Genomic DNA, 24,061 nt, shown 5'->3' with positions numbered 1-24,061 from the left:
CAGTAACCGTTATGACGGTGAATTTAACGCGGTTATTTCATATGTCTGGGCTGATCTCTTTTTCAGTGTGTACTTTTCAGCAGTAATCCAATACAATTTAATTGCCGTCGCTTTATGTAGCTGGAGTGCGCGATATCATAATAATTGTAAATGTGTCATCATTTCCTATCGCATTAAATATTAAAAAAAATTAAAAAAAATATATTTTCTATAAAATAAAAGGAGCTTGTATTGGTGTAAAATGCCTCGCTTTCTCTTTTTTTTTTTTTTTTTGTTGATAACTACGATTTCCAAATATCACAACAAAATTGGCATCGTAAATGGAAATATGGTGACTTGTGAATAATATTTGAAAGTCTTAATGCCTGTAATTTGTAAAAGCACTGGATTTAAAAAGGGGGAAAAAGAAGTGGAGTGGTATGTAGTTAAAGGGGATATGGCAAGTATTCATACTAATGATAATCGCTAAAATCTTGTACTCGTTTTAGTTTAGTGGTTCTTTTTTACATGCAATAAAGGAGAAAAGTCTAAAATGAATGCCAATACAAGCAACTAGCTATGATGACCATTGAGAACACAGAGGATATGCATGGATACGGATGGATTCTATATCATCAAACATAGCATGCCCTTTTAGCTGTAAAAGGAGATGCAAATAACGAAGGATAGGTTGCACTGCCTTTTCCCCATTGCCAGTATGGTCTTTATAACTGAAGCAAATTTTAGTCTTAGGGAAGTAATAGCATTTCATGGCACTCTTCCATCAGTCGGCAAGAGCATAAACAACTGCAGTTCTACTTGGTGCATATACTGAGAGCGAGCAACGCCTGTTGTCATAAGTACCTTCCTGAATATTCACAAAGATAGTGAAGGTTATTTCTAAGATATTAGAATCTAAAAGATATCAGATAGGTGAAGTCTTACATTAGTAAAGTATTCTGCTGTATGATCAATTCTGTTGAATCCACCAAATAGCTTATCATCAGAATCCAAAACTACCTGAAAAGAACGTATATCAACAGTCATGTCACATTGAATGGAAGGAAGAAAACACTTGCACCAGTCTCGATATGAGCAAAAGTTCAAGACTTCCAAGTATAGTTACCTTGTATTTTCCAGGTTTTAAGCAACCAATGCGGTAGTCAAAATAGCTATTGGCCCAATGAAAATTGAAAACAAATACCAAGTCTCCTCGTTCAAAGATAAGCATCTTATCTCCCTCATTTTTTCGCGAAATATATTGGTGCTCTGATGTCATGAACTGCAAAATACATCCAAATCAACCAACATCCCCATGTAAAAGACCTTGCAACACAATGAAGAGAAAGATCCTATGCAACAATTTGCTGGTTAAACAATGCTTAATCATGGAACATTTGGTCCATGTAAATTTTCTATTTCAGTTTTATTTTCCATAAAAAATCATCTGCAAACTGAAAAGAAAAATATCTATCATAACTTTTTGACACCATTCATCCCTAATAAATTCAAAGGCACCAAAAAAGCTAATGATAAATTTCTTTTTATTATTTCTTTTCAATTTTCAAATTTTATATTCTTGAAAAAAAAACAGAAAACAGAAACTTTTCACAAAGTTCGAGACAAGAAAGAAACACAATAATTGAGAATGTAGTCACTGCCAGCAGTGCATAAGTTTTTTATAATGTTTTTCGATTTTATATACCAAAGAAATATGTATCTAGAATTATTGCTCCCTTATTTTGCCAATCACCTTCTGGAAATATACACTGCTTTATCTTGATAAGATCTTAGTAGCCTGAGTCCTTGTGCTATTTGCAACATTTTTGCATTTTAAGTAGCACAAACTTAGAAAGGTTGTGTCCTTGATTATTTAAAAAAGAAAATAAGTAGACATGATTTTATGTAATTGTTACCCAAACAATATCTTAAACTTGCTATGCTGCTGAGCAGAATAGTACGTACCTCATATTCCTCCTCAAGATGTTGCATTGCTTGATCAAATTCTTGCATTCCACGATACCTGAGATAATCTGCATCACCCTGACATCATGAAAAGATGGTTGCTAAGTATTTGTACGAAAATGACAGGATAACCTGAATGAGTAGTTTGACAGTAAAGTGAAATTAGATATAAGTAAGCACCATCTACACATCCTTGACCACACACAAGAAACCAACCCTAAGAATCCATATCTATAAAATCTTCATTAATGGTAACAAGTTATTGGTGTATACATAGATATTGTTAGAGATCTTAGATTTAATTGAGTTATTGGTGTAGTCAGTTTTGCTGCATATCAGTAGTTCTAGATTTAGGGTATCATGCAATATGCTATTTTCCCCTAGACTCTTCATGATATCTAAAACCCCTTTTCTAAGGTTAGGGTTTTCCAAATGAGGTTTTCCACTCAGGAGGACAAGAAGCCGCCTCCTATTTTTTAAATTCTCCTCCTCCTCTGTCTTTCCTTTATGACAGAAATTAATCTTTGCAGAAGCCCCCCTTCTGCATGCTGCTCTCCTGCACATTGGTATAAAAAAACTATCCTGTAAGTCACACAAAGGCAACATCTAACAAGAAGTCACATAATACCATCGTTCATCACATGAATCCTAGATGAGAAGTCACACAATAGCCTTGAGTTGATGAACACAAGGGATTGCCCATGTCAACACCCGTTGGGCACAAGCACCCTATATGAGCTGCCTCTCTGTGCTTCCCAAGCTCTCCACTTAGGCTTCTTTGCTCAATCTCACCACCTTCAATCAAGGTGGGAACAACTGAAGCAAGTATTACAAATCAAGAGGTGACACTGCCCATCTTCCGCAATAATAAACCACAACGTTCAGCTACCATCTTCTTCAGCAGATCCGCTCCTTTGCTCACAGGTAATGAAGCCTCTCTTCCAGGTGTCCTCTTCGATCATTTTGTTCATGAATGTTTCTAGATCTTTGCTTATATGAGCTCAATGGGAATGTTGGTTGCAAGCTCCATTAACTCCTAAGTTATGCGAACCTGTATGTGAGTATTATGCTTTCCTTTCTGTATTCTCATATCTAGTTTATCTTTTTCTTATGAGAGGTTCCTAGTTATGTTGAACAAATATTATTTATATTCCTTGAGAGAAGTTCTTATAAGGTTATTGATCTAATTAGGTTAGTCACAAATTGGTAGTCAGATTTTATCAGGAGTCCATATAAACTTATGTATTGTATAGTAGCAATACAATAATGTCTCTTCTCCAACTTTCACAGGATTAAGGAAAACTTCTTTACATCAAGGAGTAACATGCATAGTTCACTTGGCATGTTCTTTTGATTTCCTTGAACACACTAGATTATTATTAGCCTCTCACATAAGCTACAAAATTATCAGAAAAAGAAGAATTTGGCCTAGAAATGCAAAAGTTGACACTTCCAGCACATACTTGGACCTAATCAATGACAGTGGAAAGACATATTTAATAGATGTGGAAAGATGCTGATTTTGTGTATGAATGAAATTTCATAGGGAAAAAAGTGAATGATTTAGCAAATGGAGCATTTCCAATTCTGAGCAAACCAACCTGATATTAATTATCCCTTTATGAAGATGAGCTCTGCTTTTATTTTTACTTCACTTTTTTTTAGTCAATTTTAGTACACTTTCAGGTGTCATCTCATAGTAAAATGCAATACTATCACACCATGTATATTTCAGGAAAAGTACAATCATCAAAAAATAGAATTTACTTATACAAACTTACTAGATCAAACATACGACGACATTTGTCAAAACTATTATTGTTCCCTGGCACTATCACCCCATTTGGAAGATGTTGATCACCTCTAGGAAAATCAATCCATTCTGCAAATGGAAGGATTAAAATAAAGGATTCTATCAATAAGTGTTCTGAAGTCTATGATTAATGCAAAATGAATTTCCAACAATTCAAGCTTAGAATACTTAGAGTAAAGTAGCATATACCAGGATGCCCAAACTCATTTCCCATGAAGTTCAGATATCCTTCACCACCTAAACTCATTGTGAGTAGTCTAATCATTTTGTGTAGAGCTATTCCACGATCAATCCTTGGCGTTGATGGCCTATCCAGTGCCATAAAGTCATACATATCCTACATCAAGTGGCAAGAAAATTAGTGTAAAATCAAGAATCATATACTTCTTTTTTCCACCCAACAAAGATAAATCCACTGTAGAACATCCTAGTCAATGCCAGAGCAGCATCAGAATGAGGATTCCTTTGACACAAACAAAAATCAAAACATGGATGTCTTTGTAGTCACAAAACATCAAAATCAAGATGAGAATCTCTATTTTTATTTTAATATGCGATAATATGAAGCCATGCATTACTCACTGTCATATTTCTTAACAAATGTGTTGAAATGTGCACTGCAACTAGGATTCGACTCTTAGATGCCTGGTTAACCACTTGAAGGGCCTAACTACTACAGTCAGATTACTTTTATTTTAATATGCGATAATATGAAGTCATGCATTACTTGCTGTCATAATTCTTACGCAACCCCTAGCCAACTTGGAAGTTAGCTATAAGCCGACCTCGTGATTTACCTACTTTCACATAACCTAGGGACAGACCATGAGAGATGAGCGTAATAACCTTTTGCTACAATAAATTATTAAAGTGTTTTATACTTGAACCTCTATCATTAATTCTTATAAATCAGGTGTAGTAGCCCAATGCCGGTAAATTTATAGACAAATTAGATTCACTTAAGCAAACAACTACACAAAACATGACAAACCTCAAAGTTTATATAATAAATTAATTTAATATTAGACAAGGGAAAAAAAACCCTGATGAGAGATTCATAAGAACCTTGTCCATTAGCCAGAATGCAAGTGTCTTATCACCAACAAGAGCTTGGTCGTGGCTTTCAGCATAAGCCACACATTTCTCTAGCCACCTCCTGTTAGTGAGAGTGTCAACAATGTTCCCTATCTTCCAGTCTTCATCCTTTAACCTGATGAATCAAAAGCATGTAAGGACTACATTTAAAATCTTTGTAATTATAAAATAAATCATCATGGGCGCTTAAATTTCCTAGATCAGTCATCAGGAAACATGTTCCATACCAAGTATGTGTTTCCTTTGAAAGATACATTTGTGGAAGGAAACAAGTAGGGATGCGAATCATCTTAACTTTTAAGCTACTTTCTACTATAAAATAAGCTACTTTCGAAGACTTGTAACATGATGATGCCAAATAACTTATCAATAGAATAGAGCAAGACATGAAATAATGAAGACAAAGAAAACATATTCATCAAAAGAATGAAAGGTAGTATCTGAAATCAAAACTTGTAGAGAAAATATCACAAGTTTCAAAAAGCTTACTTCATAAATTCAATCCATTTATCTGGAATAGCCATATGAAGACGATAATCAAATCCTACACCACCATCTTGTACAGGTATGCAGAAAGTAGGCATTCCACTAACCTATTTGAGTTAATTAAAACACTTGATCAAAAACTATCAAAAATGAAAGAAATCAGTAATAGCTACTACCAAAACACTTAAAAATGTAACTGCTTTAATATCAGATTGCATATGATTTGTAAAATCTACAAGACAACTCAAGTAAAATCCTTTGCTGATTTCAAAATATCTGTTTTACAATAATATAGCTAATAAGTTTCATACTGTTTCCTGATTAAATTCATTCATACCAAACCATACACTTACATCTTCTCCAATAGTAACAGCCTTTGGGAAAAGTCCATGGATCATATCATTTACCAACATCAGGTAGACCATTGCATTCACATCAGTAGCATATCCAAAGTATTCATTTAAGTTTCCAGTAAATCCCACCTGTTATTGAGCAGAAATACAAGGGAATAGCAAAAATCAATACAATAGATTTGTTGACATGTCAAAATAATTCAAAATTTTTATTTATAAAATATACATTCAATATCATAAAATATCAGAGAACACCAAAATAGAGCTTTTCCTCAGATGAGTGTACAAAATATTACATTCTTATAATAAATTCAGTAGCTTGAACATGTGGCTACCACTACCTCTGAAGCAGGGACATGTGAAATTCTAACCATAATGACAATACATAAGAAAGAAGTTGCATTTCAAATGGAAAACCCTGAACTATTATTGATAGTAAGCAGAGTATCATCTAACCGCAAGTCCATGGTGAGTGTACATCATTGAGGTTACACCATCAAATCTAAACCCATCAAACTTGTATTCCTCCAACCACCATCTTGCATTGGATAAGAGAAATCTTAAAACCTAGAAAACGAAGATAAGAAGATGAAATGTTTTAATTCAATGATAAAGAAGTATGGAAAAGAAAAAAAGTTTCCTCACTTCCCAATTTCCATAGTTGAAAAGACGGGAATCCCAAATCCAATGATAGCCCAGTGAGCCAGAATGGAAATAATGTGAATCAGTACCATCGAACTGATTAAGCCCATCAAGTACATTGTTGGATGCATGGCTGGATATGAGATCGAAGATGCTTAGAAGAAAATAGTATAGTATATTTCATAAACTATCTGGCAAAATACCTAAGAATATTATTAACATTCAAACATTTATTTTTTGAGAAAAAAAGAAAAATGCGCATACATTCAGATTTATGTATGTATGTGTGTGCACTAGTACCAAAATCATCCTTTCCGTTTAGATAGATGATGTCATAGTCACAAGGATGTATGTTACATCTTGGCACAAAATAACAAATAGAAAAGTAAAACGATAACAAAAATAGATGAACAGGGCGAAGTTCATTCTCATCCTATGATCAAAGAGCTAGGATCAGATGAAACTAAAAAAACATCAATTTGTAGTATACAAAAAGCTACTTCAAGGGACCAAATGAACAACTAATATTTTTCACCATATATTAAATTGACTAACACACTACAAGGTATTCTAGAAGTTCAAATGACAATTTCTGTAAACAAGTAAAGAAGAAAGTAAGAACTTAATGGATGGAAAACAAAATAAATGAATGTAACAGCACATGAATGTTGCCTATGATGCAGAGTGTGCATATTTAAGTTACAGATTATGCAGGCTGTGAATATCAACCAACAACTATACTGAATGTGCCAAAAAGAATGATTTTTCATAAAACATTTTGTTATATCACAATTCATCCTTCCAAGAGAAAACAAGAGTCACCTGTGAACAATATCCATAAGAACAATAAGACCTAGCTCATGAGCTCTATCAATCAAAGACTTCAACTCATCTGGGGTTCCAAATCGGCTACTAGGTGCAAAAAAGTTAGTAACATGATACCTGCAATCCAATGACTGGTTGTTAAAAGGAAAGGAAAAAAAACAGTCAGCACAGTATATCCTTCCACAGCATACTTTTTGTGAATCAAACAAAAACTATGCAATGAATAATTCAAGAATTCAGCATTATGCAGGATGACATCTGAAGAAACCAGAGTATTTCTATTAATATTATTGCTTTTAATGAAGACAGTTTCAATATACACCAACTTATGGCTATTTCAAAATTTGTTTATTCAAGAAAACCTTTACCAAGAGTCGAGCAGACAAACTTCTTTATTTCTAAATTAAAAAAACCCATATCAAGATGAAGCTTCATGAATGTAGTATAAAGTGCATCAAAGTCAACTAAGAGAGAAAATTACAGCACTCCTCACTCAATAAAGGCTTTATGCTACGGACTTTATAAAGAGGCTGATTCATAGGGTAGTAGACATGGATATAATGAAATATCTTCATCAAACATGTCAAAAAAAATTCAATGTAAACATGAATGTGAGTTCAGACTTCACTGAATGCCTGAGGACCTGAAAAGAGGAAAACTAAGTAACTATAAACTACTTCCAATTTTTCATCTTAAATTCCAATTTGCTAGTGTTTGTATTCAGAAGGGGAGCAAACCTGGCGCAAAGTTCAAGTTGTTGCCATGTGACCTTAAGGTCATGGGTTTGAGTCGTGAAAACGACCTCTTGCAAAATGTAGGGTAAAGTTGCGTACAATTGACCCAATGTGGTCCGACCGTTCCCCGGGACCCCGCATTAACGGGAGCTTCGTGCACCGAATGCCCTTTTAGTATTTCTATTCCTTTGTTTAGGATTATCAGAAAAAATATATCAAATACATAATGTCAGCCTCTCAAATTCCTTTGGAATATGAAATGATACATATGCATACACAAATATCAATGCCATAGTTTAATATTTTTGCTGACACACTGGTCACCAGAAGCAACAATCAGTAAGAATAATGGTGACACTTTGGCATGCTAATGATGCAGCACAACAAAGCAAATAAGGATATTATCCTCACATAGAGGAAAGTTACCAATTCTGACCTCAGAGAAAAGGAAATTGCAAATTGTATCAAGTCAGAACTTATCTATTACATGGGATCCTAACCCCTTTTATAGTTTGATGACACGACCTATTCTTTATAAATTAACAAACTTTCCTAACAAAATCCTAATTTTTCTAATAAAACCTAACTGACTTTTCTAGAAAAACTAAATAACTTTTTTTAAAAAACAAACTAATTATAAAAATTAACTTAGACAACTATAAATAAAATTAAATTATTAACTACGATATTTTCTTCGACCAAGAGAATGTCAAGTGGGAAGGTGGAATAATTATAAAGCAGAGGCACCTTTTTAGTAGAATCAAACATTATCTTTTTAATGTTGATGTGTTTGCTTATTTTGTTGAGTGGGAAAGTAGAATAGTTGTTAAGTGGAGGTACCTTTTGAGCCGAATCTGACAGTTGTTGGTTTATTTCTTTAATCATTGCCTTTTTGATGCCAATATGGTTCCCTGGTTGCATTAGCTAAACTCTAGCGAGTTCTACCTTGTAATGCATTTATACCAACATAACTACAAAATAATTCATGACTTACAACTTGAGATTAGAATGTCCATGAGATACGGTAATGATAAAGCAAGGCAGATAGTGTGCTTATACCATCTAGCAAGCTGGAAAGCTAAAATCATCTTGAATATGTGTGTTTTTTTTCAAACTTGACAATAAATCACCAATGACTACATTTTTACTAAAATGCTAGCACTGGAAATCTTATGTCTGTTACTAATTCTCATAGAAGAAAAGCATGGACGTCCTTAAATATCTACATCAAGATAATCCTCATTCAACACTAAGGTATCTCCCTGTCCCTAAGCCTCATACAAGAAAAATTGATAATCGTCGCCAAACAACTCAAACTTAGACAAAAATCAAAATGGTAAATGCATTCACATAATCTAATGGAAATCAATGTAATTCACAAAGCATTCGGCATTTCTCAACCATGATACATAATAGAATAACAACATAAAGGAAAAGTGCAACAATAAGCATCAATGTACAAAAATATTACCCAAAGCTTGCATAATATGAGTGCTCTTGAATGGCCATTATCTGAACAGCATTATAACCAAGCCTTTTGATTCGTGGCAACACATTGTCCCTAAAGTTAACATATGTGTTAATCTTGGGCTCCTGCACATGCCTACATATTAGTGACAATAGCACCAATTTCTTGATATATAAATCAAAGCAACAACAATTGATAGCTGGAATTTCACATTACAGATACAATTCTTACTTAAGAAAGAATGCCACTTGATAATCCAAATAAAACAAAAAAAAAAACATCACTATGCGCACAAGCTTTGATGCTCCATCTAATTAAATTTCTCAGTTTGTATTGGCACAAGGATCTCAATTATGCACCATGAAGGTCAATGATTTAAATTACTTGTCGTGTCGGTCAGCATGGGCAGAATGGTATATTTTGCGCATGACCGGCACCAACACCGTGATCATGAGGTCGTTGCGACCTCTTGGTGGCCTCCGCAAGGGTGCACAGGGTGCCGCAAGGCCCGCAACCACCGCGACTGCCTTCGCAAGATCACTACACTCGTGGCAGATGTCACAATATATATATATATATATATATATATATATATATATATATAATTTTAGGGTTTGATTTTTTTATTTTTTAATAAGGTTTTTTTCCCTATTAAATTTTCCCTTCTTAATTTTTTTCTCCTTTATCCATTTTTTTTCTTTTTCATTCATTATGTTTTTTCCTCCATCAAAATAAACAAAGAAAAAAAACCTTTTAAGGTAAATTGAGGGAAAACAAAACCTCTTAACCTCTTTGAAGATGATTATCCTTTCCCCTTTTTTATCCATCCATGAGAAAGCATAAAGGGAAAAAGCTTTTTAAGGAAACAAATTATTAAGAAAGATAAAAATAAATAAATAAAATATAATTTCTAAATTTATAAAATATATTACTACTAATAAATTAAATTTTTTTTATATAAAATTAGATTTAATTTTAAATTGATCAAAATAAATGTGAATTAAATATAGCTTAAGTCTATTTGATGAACTTCAGTTAATCTAAATGGACTTTTACTCAATAAGAATCAAACATTTCATGACTTAAACTCAACATTCAACATCTCTAACTCGATAATAAACATCTACAACGATCAAATATTAATAAAAATATTTTAATTAATATATTTTATATTTAAAAAGTATTGAAATCGTATCGCCATTACATGATATGGTACTAAAATCATATCATTCTAGTCATAAACCGAAACTCCGACACAACTCAAAATTTTAAACCTTAATGAAGGTATATAATCATCCTGCAAATATCAAATACGAGTTATGGCATTGTAGTAGTTGAATAACACTTGACAATTTATACAATTAAGAGGAACTATAGAATAAGGATTACACAAAAATATAAAGTAAAATAAATTATGAAACAAAACATTAGCAAGATTATTCATACCGGACTACTCATTCCAACATGTGATTCATAAATACGCAAGGACTTTGGGGCATTTGGTTGAGGATGCTCGAATACATATTTTTCCTGCACACATATCGAAGGTTATGGAAAAATAAATAGATCTCTTAATGAACTTTTGAAATAATTCAAGCAATGTTCACAAGAGCCTTTATGCATTTTTTTGAGATAGAAACAAGGGAGACAAAACAATAATGTGAATAAGCGTAAAAAAGGAATAAGCATGCCTGTAACTTGCCAATTGCCACAAAAGTGGAAAATAGTAGTCCATACCTCATCAGGTGGATCATAGTATATTCCATTATAAGGAATTTCATTTGGGGCCTGTACAGAAAACTTGATCCAAGCAGGAATCGAATCCTTGATGCCCGAGGGCGTATCCATGCGTATCTATCATGAATGTTAACATTTAATTAGCAAAAAAGTCATTATATTAATTAAGTGCCACATAATATGGAAACTATTTTCATAATGTTCAAGTGTCTTTAACATATTTCAGAGTACATATCTTCATTAAAGAATTTAAAATATGTGTGTGTCGGCAAACATCTAAAAGCAAGAGTGGTATGTTAAGCACTTTCACACCAATACTAAAACTGTCGTTAATATTATGTACTCTCTCAGATCACACGGTCTCATTCCAGGGCGTCCTTTCAATAATGTCTGTATTGTGCTTTTAGTTTTACTAGTGAAGTCCAAGCAGTATAAGAAGCATGATTCTCCAAACCATGGCATCTTAATTTTTTATTAAAACAAAAGTGATGGTTTAAATCAAGGATTATAATTTTTTTAAGTCATTGAGTTTCAATCTCTAGATAGAACAACAGACTCAGTACCATATTGTGACAACATTCAGCATGCATTGATATGCTTCAAAGTGTGTAGAAATCAACTGAAATGAAATGAGTTTTCATCCTATAATGTGCTTCTTGACCAGTTAAAAATTCAACGGAATAAATTTTTTAAAACAAGTTAAACAATCAAACAAACAAACAAACATAATTGATTATACCTTACTAATACCAAAATGAGTGTTGTCCATTCAATGAGAGCATTTTCTTTTCTTGTAGCTTTTTGTTGAGATTAACACCATTATATTTGAAGACCCAAATTAAATGATGCCCTACTGTTTTTTGTTATCAGTGTTGCAATTACTTCCCCGTCCCTCTCTTTTTACATTGTTTCATCTTAGATGGTCATAATTTGTCTCGCTCCAATATAACTCCTCTTTGTTATTATTAGTATTTCAATTGGTAGTTCCCCTCCCTTTTTACAATGTTTCATCTCCTTTATATGAAGGACAAATGGAATTAGACAAACAGAATTAAAGGATGTGAAATAGGAAAAAACCCTTGGTGTCTTGTACCCTTGGTTTAAAGTGTCATGCTGAGACGGTCGAAACGGGCGAAACATCTCGTTCCGCTTGGCAACCGGCACCGGCACAACCTAGACCCGCAACGACTGCGACGTGTTACGCGACCCCATGGCCACAGCGGAGGGGTCTCTCAACCCTGCAACAGCAGCGGAGGGGTCGCATAGCCCTTCTGCTGCGGCCGCAGAGGCGTTGTGCGACCCTGCGGCCGCTACAAAAGGGTCGCATGACCACCGCAGTCGTGCCGAAGGAGTCACACGATCCTTGTGGTCATGGCTTAGAGGTCGCGCAACCCCGCGACAACGTCGAAATCCTGTGAGCTCGCGAGTGGTGTTGGATTTCGGATTTTTTTAATTAAACTTAGATTAATTATTTTAATCAACTCCTAGTTATGATGGAGATAATCTAAAGAGGTTTTATTAAACCCTAATAAAATTATCTAATTAATTTTATATTTCATTTATTTTAATTTAAAAATTATAATAAAATTTTTATTTATTTATTTATCTATTTTCATGTCTTTTCCTTTTTTTAAGGTTACTTTTATATTGTTTATTTTTTAATATTTATGTTAAATATTTTATTTTTTAATTAATATATTTTATATTTAAAGAATACCGAAATTATATCGGCATGGCACGATATGGTACCGAAATCGTATCGTTCCGGTCCAGGACCGAAACCTCGGTACGAGTTGAAATTTTAAACCTTACTTGTACCATTAGAAAGGCAAGTCCTTTCTCGACCAATACCATTGGAAATTGTGTTAGAAAGTGAAACAAAGTGAAATTTACCCACATCGACACTATATTGACATCGATCAGTGGATGGAATAATACACTTCGCCATACCAATCAATGTCAACCAATGCTTACAACCATGGTTTAAAGTGACGAGCCGAGACGGTCGAAACAGGCGAAACATCTCGTTCCGCCCGACGACCGGCACCAGCACAACCCCGGCACCGAACCCACAACAACTGCGACATGTTGCGTGACCCCGTGACCGTAGCAGAGGGGTTGCTCGACCCCACAACAGTAACGGAGAGGTCGCATAACCCTTCTGCTGTCGTTGGGGAGGCGTCGTGCGACCCTGCGGCCGCTGTATAGGGGTCACACGACCACCGTGGTCGCACCAGAGGAGTCACGTGATCCTCACTGCCATGGCTTGCGCAACCCGCGACAGCGCCGAAGTCGAGCTAGCACGCAAGTAGAGTCGAATTTCGGATTTTTTTTAATTAAACTTAGGTTAATTATTTTAATTAACTCGATGGAGATAATCTAAAGAGGTTTTATTAAACCCTAATAAAATTATCTAATTAATTTTATATTACATTTATTTTAATTTAAAAATTATAATAAAATTTGTATTTATTTATTTATCTATTTTCATATCTTTTCCTTTTTTAAAAAATTATTTTTTATATTGTTTATTTTTTAAATGTTTATGTTAAATATTTTATTTTTTAATTAATATATTTTATATTTAAAAAATACCGAAACTATATCGGCACAGTACGATACGGTACCGAAATCGTATCGTTCCGGTCCAGGACTGAAACCTCGGCACGAGTCGAATTTTAAACCTTGCTTACAACCATAGTTTAGATCAACATTTAAATATCATTTCAGGCTAAAATTTTGATTTTCAATAGGAAGGTACAATTTTAATATCACATAGATCAATTTCAAATAAATTTTAATCCCCTAATCCAATTTCACATAGATCCATCAAAATGTAAACCAATAGCAATGTGAATGTCAATTAAATTAAATTTTAAGAGCAAAAATTTGCAAAAATACCACAAGCATCTTAACTAGTTATCATACCTTAGTAATATACCAAAAAAATATGGTCATGCATAGACCATTGATTCTCATAGCAATCTAATGTGTCGACCCTATATTAATGAAAAAATCAATGAAGTTATCAAAAGAGCATACCTTTACCCGTGAGGCATGTGGAATAGGTGGAGAGCCATCTGCATTGTTAGGTAGAAAGACCTCCCAAACGCCAAATTCATTCTGAGCATAATTATTCAGTAAAAGTTAGCAGAAGAAACAATTACAAACTTCACATATGCGAGGAAAATCCTAAAGTGTATTATACTATTCTGCAGGAAAGTCCAACAGAAACCAGATTATATAGACTATATATGTAATTGCTAATAAATAATTATTTAAATAATCAAAAGCATGGGAAAGACTCTCAAAGTGTTTGTTCTCAAGGCTTCAACAGAGTGGGATGCTAAAGACACTAACACAACAACCTATTGCCAGTTTTATAGAGGTTTGACTAACCTCAGTATTTCAAGAATATGTATAACGAGTTCACACTATAGGTTACATTATGTTGTCAATGATTTAAAAACCACATAACAGTTCAAACAATGCATCATCATATGTAAACAGAAGAAAAGATTGCATGGTATCAAAACAAAAGTTTTAGGACATTCAAGGAAAGAGCATTTAATTTTAAAAAAACAAAATACGATAAAAAAGTTAAAAAAAAAAAACTAAAAAAATCTCTGGAAACATGACCTCACCTTGGTCATGACATCTGCTTGGGGGTTCCAATTATTGAAGTCACCTATGAGTGTTGCCCACTGAAACCAAAACCAAAAATTTACTTTTCTAAAAGAACAAGATACACACAATAACAACAATCAAGCCTTTATCCCACTAAGTGGGGCCGGCTATATGGATCTTCCTACGCTATCAACCTCAATCTCCTACTATATTATTATCTACCAAAAAAGATAAATAGAACAAGATATGTAGAAGTTACGAAAATGTAGGCAAAGCATCAATCACTCTTAATACATACCTTTCCATATCCAAGTCCTTATTTAACAGGTATGTTAAACAAGCAATATATTGGGGCACAACAACCAAACAGCACACCAAGATGACTTTATTTAAGAAATACACGTTTAAAAGGAAAAAAGTAATATAGATAATTAAGGGATACATGGTAACATATCACATAGGAAATCTACACTTGCACATTTAATAAATTTAATTTTGACATGCAAGTCGTTTTGTTCAAATCTAGCAACAGAAATTCATTAATCTACACAGCAGCAGAGTCAATTTCAAGAATCAAAGAAAATTATATTACACAACAACAGCAATATCACATATCTCCCAACTATTCTGCCATTTAAGAACTTCCTGTCAACTGGCTACATATTGTGCTCTAAATCTGTAAAAAATAAGGACAAAAGTCAAAAGGACGCCCCTTTTTTTTGGAATCATCAAGATGGCGCCCTATTTTTGATTTTTTTTATCAAAAGGACACCCAACCCCATGTACAATTACCCAACTACCCTCCACCAACTTATTCTCATTATTATCTCTCCTATTTTTTCCCGCCTAAATCGGCATATTGTAGCAACTACAATTTCATAGCTACTACAACTAAGCTGTCTTGCCACACAATTGTAGCAATAACTATTTCTTTGTAGCTACTATAACGTGGAAAAAAATTAAGACTAAAATTATTCGGAGCCTCCTAAAAGGATTTAAACTACGTTTTTTTGAGTTTGAAATATGGCCGTTATGGGTCCCGCCTCATAATTAGTTGTAGATAACGAGCTTCGATTTAATATATTATGTGTCTGTGGTTCAACCCGAGTTAAAAGTTATGACCTTTCAAAATTTAGGGTTTAACATTTACATTGTACCAACTACAAAACCGTAACTGCTATAGTGCCACAGCTACAATTTATAGCTTGTAGCAGCTACAAAATCGTAGTTGCTATAACATGAATGTTAAACCCTTTGAGAAGTCATAACAAGGGACGCATAATATCAAATCGAAGCTTGTTGAAAGATCTACAACCGGTTACGAAGTGGAACTTGTAACAACCCAATTTCAGGCTAAAAAACATTGTTTAAATCCTTTTTGGAGGCTCCGAACAATTTTAGTCAAAAAAAAAAATCCATGTTGTGGTGTAGCAACTACTAGCTGCTACAATTCTGTGGAAGTTTCGGTTTCGTAGCTACTATAATGCGCTCGATATAGAGGGGAGACACGATAATAATGAGAGGACAGTTGTGTCATTTTACAGGGGTGGAGCACCTTTTTGATAAAAAATCAACATAGGACGCCCCTTTAATGATTCAATCAAAAAGGGGCGCCTTTTTGACTTTTGCCCCCACAAAATACTGCCAAATCTGGTAAACCCTAAAAATCAAATCCATTAGAATATACATAGGTCATTTTATCATTATGCATATCTAATCTTAATTCAGATTTTATGTCATGGAGCATGAATTAGTCCTATCACTTCTAAATTACAAGGATAGTTCCTCTATTAGAAAGAAATAAACTTGAGCAATAGTCACTAAGTGAATCATTTACCTTCTTTGTTCAATGTATCAACTTTCTTAATTTAACTTCTTATAATAATTAACAATCAGTAGTTATTATAATCAAGCAAAAGATCTTTTGGCCATGAAGTAAGATGCACAGCAAGTCGCATATCAGTTATTCAAACTTTTAACTCTCATGTTAATGTTATATGAGCTTGAACAATGGTCAAAAGGACCCAAAAATGAATAAAAATGCATAAACAAAACTGGCACAATAATTTAGATGATATGATGAAAATAATTTAAGAACTAAAATAAAAATGAAAAGTTAGAATATGCATGCCAGAAATAGATCCAACCAGTTGGAAGTATCCAAGAAATAGTAATTAATTAGACATTTAGAATTCAAAATGCCTGAGAAACTTAAGCCGATCAGCGAAACTTCAAGTTTTAGTCGAAAGTCCTTGAGGTTTAAAACCTACAGAGGTTGTAGGTACTAGCTTACTTTCGAAAAAAAAAATATTTAGTCAGGCTCAAGTAAGGTCTCAAATGTTCACATCAGCTAAGCCACCAATGGGTTCTCCAATAATTTCATAATAAGGGCATGTTTTCATTTTGATGCTCAATTTTAATTTTTTTTGAAGAATTATGTTCTGTAGAATGTAGATAATCCAAAAAATAACACAACATCTAACACAAAGTTCTATATAGAAAAATCATTGTCATTCCATCAAATCAGAATACCAGTAACTTTCAGTTCACTTAGACAAAAAAAGACATACACATACAAATTTGATTTTCCATTCAACCACACACCAATCATTAAATAGACAGAGTTCAAAACAGAATTATAACAAGAACTGGAAAATGAAAGTATGGTTTAGCTAACATGTTCAAAAAATTTGTCAATAGACTCTTACAAGACTGCAAAAGTTTAAAGACATTGCCAAAACAAAAGATCAACCTTTGCTCCAGGAGCCCATTCCCGGTAAGTGATGCCATTAGCACTGCAAATTACAGAAAAAAAAAACAGGCAGGTACAAGAATCATAAGTAAGTATTTAACTAGTTCTGACCAACACAACAAGCACAGAATATTAAAGGACAATCATTTTTAGTAAGCAATACATATGATAGTATGTAATAATATGTAATTACTTTATTTTTTATTTTTTTTGGAGTAATCCAGGATCTAGCTCTTTGAACCGATTAATCCTAGAGGTGACGGCCCGGCTCCACGAAAGTTTCTCACCAGTCACCAGGGTAAATCGGGAAGTAGTCATGGAGGCATATCCAAATGGCCAGCATTCTTAGACCAGCTTCAGTGCACCATAGCTAAGACTCAAACTTTAGATCCCTTGGTTATCCATTGGAGGGCCTAACCATTGCGCCATTGCCTAGAGCTGCAATTACTTTATATTGATACATATGATAGTATCTATTAAAATATTTTATTAATAAAATAAGATTTATTATCTATGAAAATTTAAAATATATCCATTTAGTTTAATAATATAATATTATTTCATATTTCTAGAATATTATTATATTGAATAATAATGATAACAATATGATTTATTAAACTAATAATGAAGTTGATATTAAATCATTAATCTAATCAATTAATCCTTATATTTGTTATTTATATTGCATTTGATAAGAGAAGATATATACCCTTATTAGGATTTTAAATCATTTGTCATCTTCTTATCTCAAATTATTTAATTTTTCTCTTCTTTTATTATCCCCAATTATTTTAAATTCATATGTCGTTCTAATCCTCAATGCTAGGATGTTCCCCGAAAGGAACGCGTTGAAGGATCCGACTGTAATGTCTTGGCAAAGACCGCTATATCTCCAGAACTCAAGTTCTTTTAAAGCCAACCCCACCTAGTGGGATAAGGCTTGGTTGTTGTCGTCATCATTCTAATTCAATACGCTTGAGAAGACAAAATTTCTATTGATTATATAAATTAAACTTTGATACAAATCATGCATCCCTTCAAGGATTAGATAATGCCAACCAAAGCTAGGAGGCCACTTTAGCACTATAATAGATAGGCAATACTCCCAAATGTAGTTTTTGTGCATAAGAGTCATTTTGTTGCAGCTCTAGAAGATAATTCTAGATCTGTATCCACGCCATTTAGGGTGGCATATTACGCCATTTAGGGTGGCATATTACCCCATTTAGGATGGCATGTTGCTTATTGGGCATGTTAATATGCATTTTGGGTTGATAGGTAGAACAAAACATTGAGTCCATGTGTACAGTCAACTTTGTACTCCAACTATGGGAAATTCAACAACAACAACAATCAAGTCTTTATCCTACTAAATGAGTCAGCTACATGAATAATTCTATGTCATTGGGTTCGATCCTCTACTATATCTTCAAATATATTTAAATAAATTTTAATCTATTTTATTGTTGTTAAATTATAGGAAATTCAAGGGTAGAAAAACATTCAGGGTTCTTGTGGTTATGTTGCAACGTAATTTGCACATACATATGTTTAAGAAGATTTTAATTGGTTCCTTCTAAGCCTAAGGAATTATGATGAAAACCTATGAAAAACAATAAGGATACTCAATTGAAACTTATAAGAAAAACTTAGAGTCACTAAAGCATCTAATTGACAAGAAAGGTCAATTATACGTGAGTGGGTCATCCCAAACCCAGTATCAACATAGCATTCTGAATTGAAGTTACATTTTACTTTATTTGTTTAGTACAAAAAGGACCCCCTATGTTAGTACTTGGTTAGAGATCAGAGTTGTGCCTTAGTAGGGTCAAGCTTGTTCAAAAAACCCATTAAACAGGTCAGGGTTCAGTAATGATAATTATTTTAACCTCCATATAAAACTCAAAGCAACCAACCTGACCATTTTCAATTTGTTGAGAAGTCTTACTGTAATGTGAATGATATACAATATCTATGTCCTACGACTTGGCTTAACCTCATAAGGTGATACAGCACACAAAGCTTATCACATTCTCAATTAGAATAAGGTAGTGAAACAATTAGTTCATCATAAAATGAGAAGAACATCTCACAGTCAACATGGGAAGTCAAAATTAAGAACCACAGAATAATAGTCAAGATGAGGAATGATGACCCATGGCTTTCATCAGGTGCCAAGATAATACCTGCGTTGAAAGCCAAATTTTTCATAGCCACGGGAAAACTTATCGAGACCACCTTCATGTTGGTCAATAATCTCGCGCATTTTCTTGTACTCGCTATATCTGCAATAAGAGAAAAAAAATAGCACATCACTCCCTATAATTAATTTCTTGATATAAACAACAACATAGATAGAAAAGAGAAAAAGGAAGAATAACAATTTCTTCAAGCACTAAACAATTTTGCGAAGAACACCATGTATGGCAGTTTGACTGGGATGAATAAGAAGCATCTGAAGTGTTGCATCCTTCAAATCATTTATTCTAACATGGTAAAAAAACTAAAAACATAATAGTAATTATCAGAATGTTGTCTTCATCTATTATTCTAATGCCCAAAGATCAATAAGAAGACAAGGGATATATGGCTACCGGTGATCAAGATGTCCTCTGAAACCTTTTAATTTTGGATCAATTTCATAGATCCTTTGACCAGAACCAGGTGGAAGAATGGATCTTGGCTTTCCTTCAACCTCAACATTTCCTTCCTCTTTAGTCTTTTCACTAATGATTTGAGAAGCAACTGTTGTCTGCTCTGCTTCAGGGTCAACCTTCTCCTCACTTATAAGATCAGCTGTTTCAGGTAAAAACTGAAAAGGAAAGATATATGTCAAGTTAACAATCACACAAAATGCCTTAGAATGATGATTGCCAATTCCAACTCTAAAATGATGATTTGGTAAATCAGATAATCATGTAATGTATGTCCTCAAGAGTTCAAAGTCAAGCAAACAATCATATTGAACTAATAATTCTGAAAAAGGAATCAGCCAACACTTTCCAGAGCAACCATCAGCTAAATTGCCCAGACTTGGTTATGTGTATCAACATGAGTGTAGATTGACCGACATGGCTCTTTCTAAAATCTTTGACACATGAACACCGCAGGTATCTGCTATCCACTCAAAGTGTCTCTATTTGAGTGATGGTATCCAACAAGGGGGGTATAGAGATGATAAATGAAAACACCGTGTGTGGGCCAGTGGGAAACTGATGAATAAGCTTGATGAAATATTTTGATGTTAATTAACTGAAGATTTTGAGTGTAACATAAGATTACATTACCAATGCCATGAGTAATACTTATGCCATGTGAAACAATCATTGCAATGCTACATACAAGTGAAAATAAGCCATAGCTATGTTTAATCACCTGTAGACCACTAGATATAGTCTCTATGTTTGAAGATGTGTCAGTGGAAGACAAATCATCATTTTCAGCACCTGGAACTAGCACATTGCCCGTTGCAACAACAGTTGAAGATACAAGGTCAATATCATGAGAGCTACCTGTAATTCTTTTTTGTTTAAGTATATTTAATATCCATAGTCAAAGAAAATATCATCTTCCCATCAGATTAACAGTAAAGAATTATTGTTTCAACACAAAGGAACCTTTCATGACATAGAAAGTGGGATAAAGAAAGATTGAATGACATTCGAGGTAAGAAAAGAGTTTAACTTATTGTACAGCTAACAATTTAAACCATTATAGTTGTATACTACCCTATATTTCTCAAGCATAATTCTGCAAGTAATCAAAGAAAGTAAAAGTGGAGTTTTTTAACTTTCACATAACTGTTCTTATAAACTCAAGGTGCCCCCTATATAATCTATTTTAGCAGCTCACATTAACTATCAAGAAATATGGCCATTGCATTATATCACAGCTCCATCTAATATACACAACTTATTGCAAAAGATAAAAGTTCTTTGGGAATTGAATTCACATTATTCATTAATCCCATTTTCAGCTCATAGTGGACAACATTTCATCCATTTTAAAAAAAATGACAGCTAATTCCAACATTTCATCAAATATTAGACACAGTGTCCATAAATCTCATGTTCAGATTGTAATGAACAGCATAAAGAATGACCAATTGGAAAGGACTACTCAATTTGATACGCAACTCATCTCATACTTGTGTCATATCAGTCATCAAGAAACTGAAAATTTGTAAGACAGTATATTATTTCCACAAAACCAATTAGAGAATATTTGTAATTTTTATCATGTCAATATCATCGCCAAACACTACATCCTGCCTAAAAAGAATGATCCTGAACTAACTTAATATGCAATCTCTCTCCCGAAGACCCCAATGAAACTTCTGCAGTTTAACATCTTGACTGTTCAAGCTGGGAAAAAGAAATATATGCATCGTATGGTATTAAATGCAGTATCCCAGAGAGCCAGAACAATTTTATTATTCTTCACTTTTGCAAGAGCTAAAAGTAACTCTGACATCATGAATTCGCAAATTATCCTTTGAATCGTCCATCCACACACAAACCTCAATTAAAGGGGAGAGAAGCGGATTGCAAACCCATAGCATTCTCAAAGAAATGACGGCGACCCAAGTCACATCTCACCCAATTAAAACGCCAAAACTCGTCACAGACGTAGCCTGATTACGTCGTCAATATAAGAATAAATTAACTTAAAAATCTCGCCTCTCCTCCATAGTTCTTTCGCGATCATCTATTGGTAACAGTTACTAGCGAAATGCGATCAAGCGACAGTCCAATAAGTAAATAAACAACCAGGAAAAAAGACAGGAAAAACGCATAAGGAGAGAAGAGAAACCGAGTCATGAGAGCCAGAATAACTGAATCAAACAAAAGGAACTCTACAATCACACCAAGATACGAATCGATCGACAAGGCAAACAAATATCTCACCAGATGCCCGCGCCTTCATGGTCGGTTTCCTACAGACGCAATCGAGGCGGACACTGCTGCCCCTCCGCTGGCCCCCCAATCCGGATCCCGCAGACAGCCGCGAGATGCGGAGTGTGGGGAAACGCGTCCCGGCCAGAACGAACGCCATCCCGAACAAAAAGAAACGAAAACGAAAACGAAGCCGCAGCCGCCTCTTCACTGAACTAAGGTTTCGTCGGAGAAAGATGAGCTCGCGCTACGAGAGCAACCGAATACGAAAGCAATGGAGTGAGGAGGAATGATACATACAGCGCAGTAGACCTGAGAGCCCTCGTTCGATCGATCGACGACGCGAGCGGGGCGGAGAGAAGCGAAGAAGTCCGACGTCGTCTTCCTCCTCTCGAATGAATCTCGACGCACTGCCGGCAGACGCGAGTGAAGTTGGCCGGATCGGTCGGAGAGGCGAGAAGCCAAGAGAGCGAGTCCAGAGATAGAAACGAGTGGGCCCACCGCGCGCGTCGTAAGGCACGAGGACAACAGAACGCAGAGCCGGGGATGGGAATCCGCCACCCACGTCATCGAGTGCGAGAAGAGAAAAGGAGATGAGTAATGAACGGCTTCCTTTCCTTCTGGGCACGTCACCAGGGAACAGTGCAAAAGGCCGTTGCCTTTCTTTGTCATTTTATTTATTTTTAGACACCTTTTACTTATTTATCCTCTGAAACGTAAAAGAACTTCTTTAATATGAAACTAACTTGTCCATTCATAAGGCCAGTAATTGGATAAATTTGTGCTGAAATAAATTTAGGAAAAGTAAGCTTAACAAAGAAAGTGGCATCGGGATATTTTAGGATAAAAAGAGCACACTTAATTATCATTTTAATATATTTTTTTTAAAAAAATAAAATAATATTTTATTATTTTTATTATTTTTATCCCACACAACAATGATAATAATAAACAATAATTATAACATGTTAAAATAAATTATATATTTTAATTTAATTTATCAAAAATAATATTTTTGTATAAAAAATCTTTACTGATTTATTAAAAATATTTAAATTTAATCAAAAGCATTTCAATATAATTAAAATCATTTTAAAACTGTTATATAATTAATATCATCGAATTTAGTCTCTTTCATCCTCTAAGAGATAGCATGCTAATACTAATATTCATATATTATCTATAGATTTGATTCTCGCTAATGATTGTGTAACTCAAATAAAAATTTTCGATTCTTTGTCACAACTTCAAGAGCATCGTAGCTGTCACCATAATATCAGAATAATTTTTTAATAAATAATATATTAGGATACTTTTAAAAAAATAATAATAATAAAAGAGGTATTGATTTTGATAATTTAATAATCAAATAATTTGGGATGTTCTTTTAAGAAAAAAAATCAAAGTGCACTTTGTTTTAACAAATCGTCGAAGAGTTGTCCTATATTGATTTATTATTAAAAAGACGCTTCATCCTCTTATACATTTAGTCTTCTATTCCCAATCTACTATTTGACCAACTTTGATTAGTTTATAGACTAGTTCATGTTAAATCCTAAATCAGTTGGCTGGTCAGGATGGGTGGGAAAAAAATCCCATACATTTAGCATTTTGTGCTTCTCGAAAAAAATCTAAATATTTCTTACCCTCCTTCGAATTCTCTCGTTCGTCCTTCACCGTCTTCACCAAT

The 24,061-nt window shown here is 34.0% G+C and overlaps 1 protein-coding gene across 5 annotated transcripts; it reads right to left on the bottom strand.

Moving 5' to 3' along the window:
- Positions 1 to 422: 422 nt before the first annotated feature.
- LOC122017532 (1,4-alpha-glucan-branching enzyme 1, chloroplastic/amyloplastic) lies at positions 423 to 22,908 on the bottom strand. 5 transcript variants are annotated; one of them, XM_042575176.1, is made up of 23 exons: positions 22,672 to 22,908; positions 22,384 to 22,586; positions 20,852 to 20,928; positions 20,071 to 20,288; positions 19,663 to 19,761; positions 17,477 to 17,519; positions 14,742 to 14,801; positions 14,140 to 14,220; positions 11,098 to 11,214; positions 10,807 to 10,890; positions 9,364 to 9,485; positions 7,156 to 7,275; positions 6,337 to 6,466; positions 6,148 to 6,258; positions 5,692 to 5,820; positions 5,342 to 5,445; positions 4,823 to 4,967; positions 3,947 to 4,094; positions 3,726 to 3,826; positions 1,945 to 2,022; positions 1,106 to 1,261; positions 925 to 999; positions 423 to 847 (listed from the first exon to the last, which is right to left on the bottom strand). In XM_042575176.1, the coding sequence occupies exons 2-23, from the start codon at positions 22,529 to 22,531 to the stop codon at positions 764 to 766; spliced, it is 2,430 nt and encodes an 809-aa protein (XP_042431110.1). In that variant the 5' UTR covers positions 22,532 to 22,586; positions 22,672 to 22,908; the 3' UTR covers positions 423 to 763. The 5 variants fall into 5 exon arrangements, with proteins under 5 accessions (XP_042431110.1, XP_042431111.1, XP_042431108.1 ...); XM_042575177.1 differs by having other exon boundaries at positions 20,852 to 20,922; XM_042575174.1 differs by having other exon boundaries at positions 20,852 to 20,988; positions 22,672 to 22,907.
- Between the last annotated feature and the right edge of the window lie 1,153 nt (positions 22,909 to 24,061).

The sequence above is a fragment of the Zingiber officinale genome, chromosome 8B, assembly GCF_018446385.1.
Source record: "Zingiber officinale cultivar Zhangliang chromosome 8B, Zo_v1.1, whole genome shotgun sequence".
NCBI classification, from domain to species: Eukaryota; Viridiplantae; Streptophyta; class Magnoliopsida; order Zingiberales; family Zingiberaceae; genus Zingiber; species Zingiber officinale.
Note: the sequence above shows the minus strand (reverse complement) of the source record. Positions and strands in the feature narration are given on the sequence as shown.